Source organism: Amblyomma maculatum, chromosome 5, assembly GCF_055883805.1.
Source record: "Amblyomma maculatum isolate TAMU_Amacu chromosome 5, ASM5588380v1, whole genome shotgun sequence".
In the NCBI taxonomy this organism is placed as follows: Eukaryota; Metazoa; Arthropoda; class Arachnida; order Ixodida; family Ixodidae; genus Amblyomma; species Amblyomma maculatum.
Window position 1 is genome coordinate 116,310,129 of NC_139348.1, and position 14,178 is coordinate 116,324,306.

General features: G+C 46.1%; 1 protein-coding gene across 1 annotated transcript in view; it reads right to left on the reverse strand.

Moving 5' to 3' along the window:
* LOC146189294 (fatty acid synthase-like) overlaps nucleotides 1–11,958 on the reverse strand; it is a 61,598-nt gene extending 49,640 nt beyond the window's left edge. The window contains exons 1-4 of the mRNA XM_084604151.1: nucleotides 11,826–11,958; nucleotides 8,819–9,145; nucleotides 3,938–4,138; nucleotides 557–679 (exon numbers count right to left, since the gene is read on the reverse strand). Of these exons, the coding sequence (XP_084460277.1) occupies nucleotides 557–679; nucleotides 3,938–4,138; nucleotides 8,819–9,145; nucleotides 11,826–11,958 (784 nt within the window). The remainder of the gene's footprint in view (nucleotides 1–556; nucleotides 680–3,937; nucleotides 4,139–8,818; nucleotides 9,146–11,825) is intronic.
* Between the last annotated feature and the right edge of the window lie 2,220 nt (nucleotides 11,959–14,178).

Below are 14,178 nucleotides of genomic sequence, written 5' to 3' on the forward strand. Positions count from 1 at the left end.
GACGAAATCGGTTGGAAAGAAGTTTAGCGTGATTTGAATTAACTGTTTTTGCAGCATTGCACAACATCATCTGCCTCGCTGCAACTTTCCTTATAACATTCTTCTACCGCGGTACACCAGCGGGACGTGATATAAGCCCTCTCCTGAGAGATCACTATAAAAACTCTTCTGCAACAACCTTCTCAGCTATTGAAAAAACTGCGAAATTATTGGTGACTGTCAGAAAAGCAATAGAGTAAAGCGAATTGGCTGTCAAAAAGCTGCTACTTCCACTGGCTAGCCGCGATGCTGCGCTGAAATAGTGTGTAGCGTACTCTCTCGTTGCATAAAAACGCCATCGTCGTGAAACTGCCCGTGTCAAACAAAGGTTGCAAGCTGTGCGACTTGAAATTTACAGTTTGTGTGGTCACTCAGGGCAGCACCCCTTTTTACTATTTTAATGCTAGCGAAGCCTAACATCACTGAAGTAGCCGCCATTGTAGTATATTCAGAACGGTAAGCACTGTTCACTAGGGCACCGCTAGAACAAATCATACAAAACAGGGCGGCCATATACCTTCGCTCTTATAGCCGTCCGCGTTCGCCTTGACGTGAACCACCTTGGCGTAGATCCGCCGGGCTTCTGACGCCCGCTGCAAGAAGAAGGCGCCCACGGCCTCGCTGCGGACGTAGCCCTTGCCTGCGTTCAGCATAGGGGAGTATACTGGGTTACTCTACAACGTCGCCTCTACCAGTCATCCTTATTCAATATTGCCTTGTTGTGGACGAAGCCATGCGCACACACCGCGCCTACGCACTGCTTGCAACACCACTCAGCACTCACACACACAATCCTCCAACTTTCTCCTGAAAAGTCATTCAGTGGAGTATACCTGTAGTGATGTATACAAATTCAGATAAGAAACCTTTCACACCCAAAGCAATAAACCTCTCAGACTGGCAACAACATTTCTGGCCGCTACAGATATCACATGAAGGTGCCTTACCACAAGTGTGAACGTTCAAGTATTTTATTGTACGTCTATTTGTGCATCACCTACCGCGCGAAGATGACAAAATGCCCCTTTGCAGTGACGTAGTAAGTGTTACGCTGTCCTATAATTTAAAGCTGTCGCTTCCCCGAGGTGTACACGGTAAAATACTTTGAGGCCATACTTTTATTAGAAAAGAAGTCATCATTTATATATAACTTGCATAGCGTCTGTGCTTGACAGCAGTAATTAAAATTGCGATTGCGAAATACCCAATGAGTTCACGAGAAACCCTTGCATGGAAAAAAATCACATGGATTGAATAAAAATATGCCTCTAAACTGGATGCAGTTCGGCTGGTGTTTCTGCATCACAAGCAGATAAAATAACCTAAGCTTCAGGGTGGTAAACATTGGAGGCAACGAGGCAACGCCAGCAGAACGCCACGCTAGCACTTTGCCTATTCAGCCTATTCGTATGCCGTCAGCGCTTTTGTCTGATAACCAATTCCATATTTCAAGCTTCACAGCCCACCGCCATATGGCTAATTTTGTTTGGCTAAGAAAAGTTGAGTAAATGACAAAATGGAGCAGGCCGCATTGTTGATCGTCATATCTCTAGAATATGCATGTTTAAGACTACGCTCGCTTTTGGCCGTGCCAAAATTCTGCAGCTTATTTTCCTCTCCACTGGACTTTTATCCGGAAATTCCCTTATTCCTGACTTCATGCCATCACATGCTCCATATACGTATATGTACCACACAGGCATAGACTTTTCAATCAGTGCCAATCAAGAGCAAGGTGTAAAGGTGCGCTCATAAAGATCGTATTATTGACAGGAAGCAACGCAAATAAGGAAGAGATATTTATCTGCATATTCTTCTCCCAAGACCATTAACTGCCACCACTGTAGGACGAGCGGCTACAATTATTCTCTGCAAAGCTCCTAACTTTGAAAGTTCGAGAAGAGCTCGAATTGAGCAATTCCTTCCTTGTCGGTCCAGCCTTGTTACCCACTCAGTGTTCTTTTGTGGGAGGGTAGAAAAAGAACTTACTTGGTGCAAGGCAAGCTGAGTATAGACAGTGGGATAATATTTCGTGTCCAAAAAATGACCAAGTGTGCAACCGCCACCTCTACTGAGGTGGCAAGCGCTGCAACCTTCTTCGTGTACAGGCTATTTTGAAGAATGGCATGCACTGAGCCTGTTTTCACATCAAACTCTTCAACTGTTTATTCGATAGTAATCAGTCAGTCAGCGAGAACTAAAGTCTCATCTGTTGCAGCAATTCGGGGTTCACCATTGAGCGCCGGTAGGCCATTCGACTATTTGTCGCCCAGGCTTGCTTGACAAGAGTGGAAATGATGCGAGCCTCTCGGAACAGTTACATATGAGCTGGGGCATTGCGTTTTACGTCGCCATTAGCTCGGAATGAATCTTATTTTAATAGCGGCCCTTCAAATAAAGTAAGCGGCAATCCAGATACCGCCATCATTGGTTTGATGGTGTTGTAATAATAGTCTTGGCGTTTCGCGCGTACGAATGCGATTGACAAACGTTTTCCAGAGGTTGGGAGTAAGGGAGCCCCTTTAGCTTCACGATTTCAAGAGGTCAGTTGTTTTCGAACAGGCGAAGCGAGTGGATGGGCCCCTGCTTCAATGCTGCGTCGAGGAAACGACAGAAAACTTCAGGGCAGTGAAACGCGGTAATTTTTGCAATAAACTGGAGAAGTCGCCTACTGCGAAATTCGTCATGATCAAGGCAATGATGTATGTGAAGACTGCGACTGTTCAAACGACACAAAGCATTTACAGACCGTTGTGAAAGAGCCAAGCCCAGCAACAGTGAGGGCGCCCTTCGATGACGACTACGAAAGCCGATAATGATTGCGCGCGTGTTTGACTACAAACAAATCAGCGTTTAAGAGTCCGTATTATGGCAGAAGAGTTAGATAGTCTACAACCATGAACGAGAATATTTAAACGCAATTCAGGTTTCTGTCTAACACATACACAATAATTAGCAGATTTTGCAACCGTCATCACCGAGCGTCCGAACCGTTGTAGGGCTGGATTTCTTTACGACCATCTCTAAATTATTGGTGCCGTTTAAGCAGTCGCAGTCAGCATATAGCATCTCTTCTTTGATCATGGCGAGTGCCTCGCTAGACGTTTTTAGAGCTTATTGAACAAATGCACCGGGCATTTGTGTTCCAACGTTCGCAAGTTAGCTCCACTTTCCTCGACGCAGCTAAGAAATAGGGGTGCACGCAATAACCCGTCCGCTTGTTTCGCCTGCTCGGAGCCAACTTTAGACGTCACGTTGGGAAGCTGAAGGGTCTCCCACCACCTCCGGTAACCGATTTCCTAATTGTGTACATATTGCGCTACGCCACGACTAATATCATTTCTTTAAGGACAAACCCTGTGTATGAAACACAATTTTTACGTTCAGGTAAATGTAGTCAGACGTATGTTTATTTCGATTCCTCTCGTGTATGCCTGGTACAAAGTTATTGCACTGATAATACGAACGCCCATTTGAGAGTGCGGTTAACTCTAGCAGCGCTTGACGATAAACAATCGGCCTTCACTCCCATGGTAAAACGTTTAAGCGTACGCGTGCGTCTAAGCACAGCGGTCTCATGCGAGACGCTGCGCAAATATGAAGCGTTTCATGTAGAGAACGTGATTAAGTTTGATAGTGTGGGGTTCTTGAATAAGCTGTGCCCCGATTTTCCGCACGGTATCAAGACAATGTAGGGGGTACTTCTATTTTTTTATGCCTATCAACTCCTCCTAATCCAGCCTATTATCCAACAGGTTCTTATCTCTGCTAGTAAGGGTCGTAGGTATCGACCATCTGTGGCGGCTGAGGTCACTCCGCGCTTCTCAGCTCTTATCCACGACTATAATTAATCGCTTCCTACACTGACGCAGCAGAAAAACGCGAATTAAAACTTCACCATTAGAGTCGAACGCCTTGCACTTTCCTTCTTCGGATAGCAAGCCCAGGCTAAGAAAGCTGGTCGACACAGCGGGATCCATGGTGACATTGCTGCCCCCCACGATGGCTGCTTCGCAGTGCCCCGAACGGAGAGCCAGAACGGCTTCACTTAGAGCGGCCATCGTCGAAGAGCAGGCCGTGTCGACTGTCATGCTTGGACCTGCAAGAGGGGGGTCGATCGGTTAAGAAATGTCATAACAAGCAGCGCAGGTAAACATAAGGCTTAATGGTTACTTTCCACTATTTTTACAGTAAAGGAAGTGTAACAATTATTGATCAAGAACATTTCATGCATGATCTTGGTATGCATGCTTGCATACGCACGTCGCCGCCCTTGCTGAGTCCATGCATACACGCGGAGATTTGTAAATAAATACATCAAACCGATGAGCGCGTGCATATTTTATAGCGAATAAACATAGGCGTGTTCATGCAAACACCTATATTCAGGTGATCTTTTCGTGGTGTCTAAGTCGTCCAGTAGGCCTTCAAACTAAATGAGCAGATACTAATTAAAGCACACGCATGATAATCTGAAAATGTTGTCGGGTAATTAAATCCAGCCTTTAGTGTTGTTAGCAGAAATCGTAGTAGTTCAGAAAAGAGGGCACCGCTATGCTTGATCCACTACGGGGAGAGAGGGAAACATGTTGAGGTGCAAGTATCAAAACTCACGCTACACTTCGTCGCACGTAGCGCAGCGAGGGCAACTTCCAACAGGGTTGCCACGTGGCGGGCATCGTGAACATGTGGACTGTGTCAATCACCAACCAGCCCTAGGGAATTATATTCCCTACGTTTATGTGGATTCTTATTTTCACTTGACAAAGAAAAGTATACAGCTTCTGGCGGCAAAAAAATGTTTAGTAGAGTAACTACCGAGACTTGATCATTATACATTATATTCATTAACTGCATGTTACTGATATATGCACATCGTACTAGTTCTGGTATATGCCCAGATTAAACGATAACGGCGCTCTAGCAAGTACAGACATAAAGGCTCCGAAGCAGTTTAAAATAAACACCCTAACAGGTATGGCACTCAGGCTCAATTGTGGGGCTAGTGAATGTGCATTCTTACACATCTCAATAGAGCAATAACCACAGAAAAAATAACAAATTAAACACGAGTGTAAGTTGCCCTTTCTTATTCGGCAATGTTTCCCCTTTCCCCTACCCCCGTATGTTCCGTTCTCCTTCCTGTTTTCTTGCGCTGAAAGTGATGATTGTAAGAAGAGCGCTGAAAAACTATTAGCTTAACCAGTTCTGAAACTCGCTGCAATTGAACATGATGGGTGCACATTTCTAATACCTAAGCTCTATACTCGTTCCAATGGTCTGTCAGGGTAACAAATATTATTAGAAGGAGAATGCTCTCCGATGTGGGAAACGTTTTCAGGGAAAAGTATTGGCAGAACTCTAGGGACACGATGGCTGCGCCTTCCGCAAGTTCGCAGAAAAAGCCAAATCTCATGTTACAGGAAACCCTTTGCCTTGCAGTGTGCGTAGTTATACTGATATCTCTAGTCGTTATTTATATGAACCTCTTACAACTTTCCTGGGCGAATGTGCGGTGGTCGATGTGGACTTAGCATATAACAGCGCCGAATGAGCCACTCCTTAGTGCAGATGTAGGCCTGGTACTGTGCCTGGTAAGCCACACCTATATAGAGGATGGTACTGTCGCGATAAGGTGGCCGTGGCTGCGATAAGAGAGGTCGTGGGCAGTTTTCGCCTCGAATAGCACATAACGCCGCACGCGGCAAAACTGTAGTCTGCCGCAGAATGATCCATTGAGTTTGGACGACAAGAGCTTTCTTTATGAGCTCAGCTTCTTAGCTTTGTTATTGCCCAGGGTTTAACTTTTGTCCTAGATTAGAAAATAATGGGAAATGATCGTGGGTCAACATGTACCCATCTTGATTCCTCTTCTCCATTTGTTTCTCCACGAGTAGAACTGAAAAATTCCACGCATCACCTAGTAGGCGAAATCATTTCAGTAGTATGCCTTTGCTTAGTGGTGCTCCACTGAAAGTCGCTTATGAAATCACACATGTGCTGATGACGAAGTAATTTTAAAATTTAAACCCGAAGGTTTGCTAAGGGCAGCAACATTGGCTAACATCTCCGCCGTAGCTCCTAATTGTCCGCAACTGACAAAACATCCCTTCAGCGACAGTTAAGCAGTTCGGGGTCTCATGAAGATTGGAAGAAACGTCTGCTGGGCCGGCCGCGTGATGGAACTGAGAATACTGCCGTGGCGTCATGCAAAAGCAATGAGTCGAATGAAATATATAGGAAGAGATAAAATGTCGTGCGTACAGCGAATGTATGTTAAGAAATCATGCTGCTTCATCAACAATAGATGTTTGTACAACTCCTTGCATCGATGTTACGCTTGAAAACGTGTTATGGCTCAGCGAGCAGTTTAAGCAATGATTGACCAGTTAGCAAGTAAAGGGTGCTGTAGCCAAATTTGCCATATCCTATCAAGATGTGCGAAACATATTTTTTTTATTTTTCTCTTTCTTCTCATTCCTTTTATTTTATGAACAAACCTGCAGTTGAGTTTGTCAGCCTTTATTCGTAACATCGGCGGCATAGTATTCATAGTATTGAGCACTTCCGTTTATTTAAAATATTTTTACGTTCCATACCACTAAGTTCTGTAAGTTTCCTGGACAGAGTTCTTGAACATAATTGTTCCGCAGAACGTTAAACTTCGCGCGAGTAATCAATTTGTCCGCAGACATTCCTCCACAAATTTTTGCGGTGATTTTCGAGAATGCGCCCTTTTTACTTTCAATGGAAGTATTATTGACCCATTTTAGAACAGGACAAACTTGAGAGATAAACGTTTGGTACGAACCGTAAGCTTAGGCCATCTCTATGGATATGTTCATAAACACATTTTACAATGATCTACGCGTGCCTCAAAAGCATGAAAACCGTTAATTGGTCTTTGCGAGCCGGCGAAGAACTTCAGAAGCAAATTTTCAGTACGCATGGGAAGCTTAGATGATTTATTTTAAACATGTTCGCAGAACAATCCTACAATGATCCACATTTGCCTGACAATACTTAATAAACCCTTGGCCTGCTGGCTTTATATGGCACTTTTAACTACTGCTTGTGACAGCAGTAAACCCTTTAAAAGTGAATTTGTGCCTGTCAGTAGAAGCGTGGAATATTAAAATCAACGTGTGCATAAGTGTAGCATAGTATCCCAGATATGACGCAAAGTGCAAAGGTGTCTCAGAATGCTGTACCCTCTTCAGAATTGTTTCACACTTCTGGAATATGTTGGAAGATTTTATACATATGTAGACTTAATCAATTACTCATTTAGACTTTTCTTTCAATGTGTATCGTTGTTTAAGGTTTGGTTTGTTTTGTGGGGCTTAACGTCCCAAAACGACTCAGTCTATGAGAGACGCCGTACTGAAGGACTCCGAAATTTTCGACTTCTTGGGGTTTTTTAACATCGAACAGCACACGGGCGCCTTGCTTTCAGCCTCCATCGAAAAGCGGCCGCCGAGGCCGAGATTCGATCCCGTGTACCGTTGTTTAAGTACGCGTACCTAACAGCGTTGAACGACGACAGGCATATAGTTTGTATCTACCAATGTAATGCCCGCGTAACCTATGTGACGAGCTCAACGTCGCGTTAATCCTTTTACGACAACGCCTTAAGGGCGTAGCTGTGTTTTAGTCGCAAGAAAGGAGTGAGACAAGGCTGCATACTGTAGCCCTGCCTATTTAACCTATACGCCGAGTTCATCATGAGGAAGGCCGGTCTGGACGAGTATTCAGCTGGAGTAGATAGCTGGGAAGCGTATCAACAACCTTAGATATGCGGACGATACCACTTTATTGGCAGAAAGTCATGTGGAACTCAAGAGACGTCTGATGCGCGTACAAGAAGAGAGTGAAAAGTTTGGGCTTAAACTGAACATTAAAAAGACAAAGATCATGGCGTCTTGCCCTATCAAGTCCTGGAGCATCAAGGGACAAGAAGTGAAAGCCACGACAGATGTTCTCTTCTTGGGCTCCAACATTACCCCGGAAGGTGACTGCAGCCACGAAATTAGGAGACGCCTGCTTCTGGGAAAGAGAGCCATGACTAGCCTTGACCGCCTAGTAAAGAGCAGTGACATTACACGGCCAACCAAGATCCCTATAACTCGTGCTATGATCTTTCCAGTTGTGATGTATGGATGCGAAAGTTGGACTGTGAAGAAGGCTGACCGCCGAAGAATTGACGCGTTTGAATTGTGGTGCTGGCGGAGACTGTTTAGAGTTCCTTGGACTGCCAGAAGATCAAATCAGTCGATATTTTCGACCATCCTAACTGCTCATTGGAGGGTCAAATTCTAAAGTTAAAGCTCAGCTACTTTGGTTATCTGATGAGAAGAGAGGAGTCGCTGAAGAAAGATTTGATGTTGGGAAAGGTTGAGGGTCGCTGGAGAAGGGGTAAGCAGCGAACGCGATGGTTAGATGGCATCCTCGGGAGCGCTGCAGATGAAGTTATGTGATGTTAGGAAGATAGTGAGAGACCAGAAAGCATGGCGTGATATGGTCCACAGGGTCACGAAGAGTCGGACACGACTGAATGGCTGAACTGAACTGATGTGCTTGAACAATGCCTGCTAGACGGCTTCCACTCAGCTTTACATGTGAGTGAAGATGGGCCGCCATCCTGTATAGTACCACTCGCCGGTCAGGTAAGCTGCCAACAAAGCAGCAAATTTCCGCCATTACTCTGCTGTCTGCCAGTGCCGCTTGGAATGCCCAATGATAATGATCGTCATGATCACAATGATGATGCACTACGTACCATGAAAATCCAGTGAATACGAGATGCGATTCGAGAACATGGCCCGGCAGCAACCAAGTGTGGAGTAACCATCAGTCTTTGAAGGGTCCACCTTGAAGGCGTCTCCCGAGTCGGAGTTGGAAGCCCCGATGAAAACGCCAACCTTGCGACCGCGGAACGTCGCGGGGTCGTAGCCGGCGTCCAAAATGGCCTCATACGAGGTCTCCAGGAGAAGCCGCAACTGAGGGTCCATCACGTGTGCCTGTTTCGGGTGTGCGCTGAAGAACTGTGCGTCGAACCGAGACAGGTCCCGGATCTTGCCATGACGTTCAGGAAGTCCCCGATGTCCTGTGAATAAAAATGACGTCTCAGTAACTTTCGACCCTTCAGGTGTGTTGACGTACCCAATGTTTACGATAATAAGATGAAAGTTTTTTAACAGCTCATAAGTGGCGTCCGCAGAAGGTGTGCGCGACATTCCGCGTTATATCGGTGGGTATGGTGTATAGTGACCGAAATTTATAGTTAGGGATTGATAGGGAGTATTAAGAAAGAGGGAGAGCGTGTGTCTTTCTACTCTCTGTCTTCTTCTCTAAATAGAAAGAGAGTTCTCTCTCACAGAGAGAGGGAAAAAGGAGGTAGAGAGTCTCTCTTTATAGTGAGAAAGAGACTCTCTCCCTCTGTCTCTTCCCTCTCTTACCCTCTCCTTTCCTTCTTCTCCTAGTACAGAGAAGGACGTTATCTTTCTGGAGGCTCACTCTACTCTCTCAATCTCTAGAGAGAATAGACAGTGAGAAAAGTAGGGAGTCTGTCTTTCTTTCTCTCGCTCTCTCGGGGAATCAGGGGCGTTCCAAGGATCGCTGCAGGGCTGCCATAATGATTTCGCCTTGCTGCACTTAAGGTGACTTAAGTACTGCTCTGGCGTTTTTGTTTTCATTAAAGTCAGGGATCCGAACCGGCCTACCCTCGTCCGTTAACTTTTTCACGTAGGAGCAGCGGAGCCCATGGCGTGTAATCGACATCTTCAAGTGATTTTCTTACAGCTTCATATCACTGAAGGAACATGAAAAGCAGCTTGGCTGCTTTGAAACTTCACATATAACTTCATCCAGATATGATACACATTTATGCGCCGCACTTACTAACATGAAGCGCTAATGTTACACGAAGGTAGCCATCAAAACGAGGCTGGGGCTTCCAGTGGAGCAATTTCTAGGCATCCAGCATAGAACTTTCTAGGCTCCTTAACACACTTGGACTCCAAGACCGAGCAGCTCCTTCGAGCCTTACGTCGGCTTCGCACGCCACGAGGCTGGGAAGACACTATTGTTCACGCATGCGCTGCTCTGACGACAGCGCATCACGTAGGCACTAGGGTGTACACGGAGTGTTTCACCAAAGTTATTTTATGCTCGATTTTGTTCAGCGCTTTCGGTCTGTCTGTGTTCTTGCAGCAATGTCACTGCTGTGCGCGGACCACAGCAGCTAAAGTACCCCTTGTTTAATTCAGTTCAGTTCAGGCGTTCAGTCGTGTCCGACTCTTCGTGACCCTATGGACCATGTCACGCCACGCTTTCCGGTCTCTCACTATCTTCTTAACATCACATAGCTTCATCTGCAATGCCTCGAGAATGCCATCTAACCATCGCGTTCGCTGCCTACCCCTTCTCCGGCGACCCTCAACCTTTCCCAACATCAAATCTTTCTCCAGCGACTCCTCTCTTCTCATCAGATGACCAAAGTAGCTGAGCTTTAACTTTAGAATTTGACCCTCCAATGAGCAGTCAGGGTTTATGGTCGACAATATCGACTGATTTGATCTTCTGGCAGTCCAAGGGACTCTTAAGAGTCTTCGCCAGCACCACAATTCAAACGCGTCAATTCTTCGGCGGTCAGCCTTTTTCACAGTCCAACTCTCGCATCCATACATCACAACTGGAAAGACCATAGCACGGGTTATACGGATCTTGGTTGGCAGACTAATGTCTCTGCTCTTTACTAGGCGGTCAAGGCTAACCATTGCTCTCTTTCCCAGAAGCAGGCGTCTCCTAATTTCATGGCTGCAGTCTCCTTCCGAGGTAATCTTGGCGCCCAAGAACAGAAAATCTGTCACAGCTTCCACTTCTTGTCCATTGATGCTCCAGGACTTGATAGGGCAAGACGCCATGATCTTCGTCTTTTTAATGTTCAGTTTAAGCCCAAACTTCTCACTCTCTTCTTGTACGCGCATCAGAAGTCTCTTGAGTTCCACTTCACTTTCTGCCATTAAAGTGGTATCATCCGCATATCTAAGGTTGTTGATACGTTTTCCAGCAATCTTCACTCCAGCTGAAGACTCGTCCAGACTGGCCTTCCTCATGATGCACTCTGCATATAGGTTAAATAGGCAGGGCGACAGTATGCAGCCTTGCCTCACCCCTTTCTCAATCGGAAACCAATCAGTAAGACCATGCCCAGTTCTGACTGTGGCCTCTTGCCCTTCATAAAGGTTCCTGAGGAGACAGATGAGGTGAATTGGAACTCCCATCTCTCGGAGAGCTTGCCACAATCTGCTGTGATCTACGCAGTCAAACGCTTTCGCATAATCAATAAAGCAGAAGTAAATGGGTTTCTGGAACTCTCTTGCTTTTTCCATGATCCAGCGAAGGTTGGATCATGGATCAGGCCTTGTTTAATTGCGAACCGATAAATGCCCTCAGCACTAGCTACTGAACGAATTATTATAACAGCAGCTCGTTACATTTCAGCAGAAAAGTTGGTACTGGTATGCTACTCAGTTTTTGTTTTGTTGATGAATCATAATTTTGATGTATAGAGTCCTTCCGAAGACGTCCATGACTCGCCTTTTAACAAATTCAGCCCTTTTTTAGCATTCTGTCACCGATTTTGTCCACCACATTTCCTTGTCTACTTTGCGTGTCAAGGTGTTGGTTTCATTCTTCGCAATTAGTCTCGACAACTTCACAGGTCTCGCTGAATTGTGTTCATTTAATGTCACAATTAGGACCGCATGCTCAGCAGCGCATACCTGGAGGCCATCGTGTGTCGTCTACAGTGACCATATCGACGCCATTGTAGAGCTTCTCCTTGAACTCGACAAGGTGGTCAGCTTGCGGGAAGTGCGCCGAAAAGCCAGTGATTACGATGTCGTCTTCCGTCATGACACCCTGCATGAAAGAAAACTATTAGCGCGAACAACTTTGTTACGCTTTAGGTGAAAATATTTGAGCTGGTTATTTACTTCTGTCGTCCCACCTGCGAGCCTCTTCCCCCTTTTCGTGTCGTCCAATGATATTAATATTTTGTATGTCAAAAATACTTGAGGCAGCACCTTACAGGCTGATATGCGTTCTAGCAGCCGGTACCTACTTTAAAGCAAAACGAGAAATGGACGCTTTTATTTTGTGATGTAATCTTGGAACACAATTACGCCGTAGTGGGTTTCAGATGTTCTTGCCCTCAAAACTCAAAACGTGGATATACCTATGTCATTGGCACAACCCAGCTCAGAAGCAAACGCAGAATAGTTTTAGTTCAAAGAGAGAATCCGGCCAAAAGCTTGAGTGATGAAACGAAATTATGTGGCTCTGTTGTTTCCATGGACAGGCAATCAGCTACTGAGCCATAGTAAAACGTTGAGGTGTTAGTACACATGAATGTCTCAGGGTGTTCCAAATTACCCGCAGTCCTCAACTTCTGCGTCCTTGATAACATACCCAACATAAAACATCATACTATGCAAGTTTATCTTCATTTATAGGGCTTAACCTCCAATAAAAACAAACTACGGAGGGACGCTGTGGTGTATGGCTACGCATATATCGGAAAGCTGAGTATTTGACTGAGATCATGGTTACTTTTTCAAGCGCTGCGGTGAAGGAAATGGGGGATGGTGGTAAGGAATGGGGGAACGAGGCCTAGAGATATGACACCGGTGTCATGCTGGCACCAGTACTGCAACCCTCGTGAAGCCGGTAGCCAATTGGTGGACGCGGCCCTGACGGCTCCAAGATGAGCTTCAAGGGAGCACGCCACCGGCTTTCGGCGTACGTGCGGTATATAACTAGTTTCGGGCAGGACCAGGCCCGGAGAGAGGTCGGCCAAGGACGTCCCAATATTGATGGGGTGAAGAAATGGGAAATCCCAGAGAAGGTGGTCTAGGCCGGCCCTGGTGGGGAAAGTGGTGCAAATGGCTGGGGTATCAGGCGACGACCCGCTTTGACGAAGGCGATGGGGTTCTTTAAGTTGCACTGACATCGCAAACAACTCGGGTGCCTTGTTTTCGCATCGGCCACCGCGGCTGATATCGAAACCCAACACTCGACCTTTCTAACCACTGATTCACCACGGTGGCACCATGGCATGCAAAATTCGACGAAAAATGTGTAGCAGCAAGATCAGAGTTTACAATTCCATCGGAAGACAACAGAAGGACGTTCGCTGCTCGGCGCCATCAGTGCTCGCTTCGAGTGCGCTCAGCGACCTAGGGTGCACAGAACGCCTCTGTAAGAGGCTCAATTACCTTGTCAGTCCGATTCAGTTTTCTCTCATGAAGTCAGTCCTGCTCGTAGCCACCTCGTAACTATTCAAGACCGCTTTATTTTATTTCGGAGACTTGAGTGCCCATGTGCTGTTATTTATGCAACGTAACGCCTTGCCCTTTACGTCTACAATTTGGTGAACACGCATATTGAAAACCAGGCGACCAGAGCTCAAAACGCTTAGAATGTGATCAATCTCTCCTGCTGGCGCAAATCAACAGCCAGCTTTTGACAGCGCGGATCGCATCGCAGGCTTCAACTCTCCCTGCGTTGGGTCTTCGCTGGCTCCGGAGATTGTGGGTGAGATAGCAGTACAAAAACTTTATTTAAGGAGAATGGTTTAGCAGTTAGAGATATCTGTGATATCATTCTTTCCTCACCAGAGACAAGCCCTTATAAAAATTTCATGCATAGCACCTTAAACGGATATTGTCACCGGAAACGAAGAGCTTGGCGACTGGGTTACTTCACTAATTTGCAACGCGTTCAGAAGATTTTCGGAGATAAGACCGCGTCTTTCGATGGCTCTTGTAGTACCGGCCTTCCAGTGGTCCCACGTGTCTCGCCACCCAAGATTTGTCCTTAGAGAAGCCCGCGCAACTTGCCAACTCACTGTGGACGTCGCCTACCTATCCATTTCTTCGAAGTGCGTATTTTTTCGCAGCAACTACAGCTATTCGGCTGTCACCAGGTTACCTGCAAGTTATTCGCGCCGAGGGTCACAGCCACGTAGACGATCTATTCGTGCACACTGCTGTCTTATTGGCACTTTCGCGATACTTCTCCAGCCGCGGTCTTTGCCCGGCGATGTTCTTGATCTTGATCCCCGCGACGCGGTGT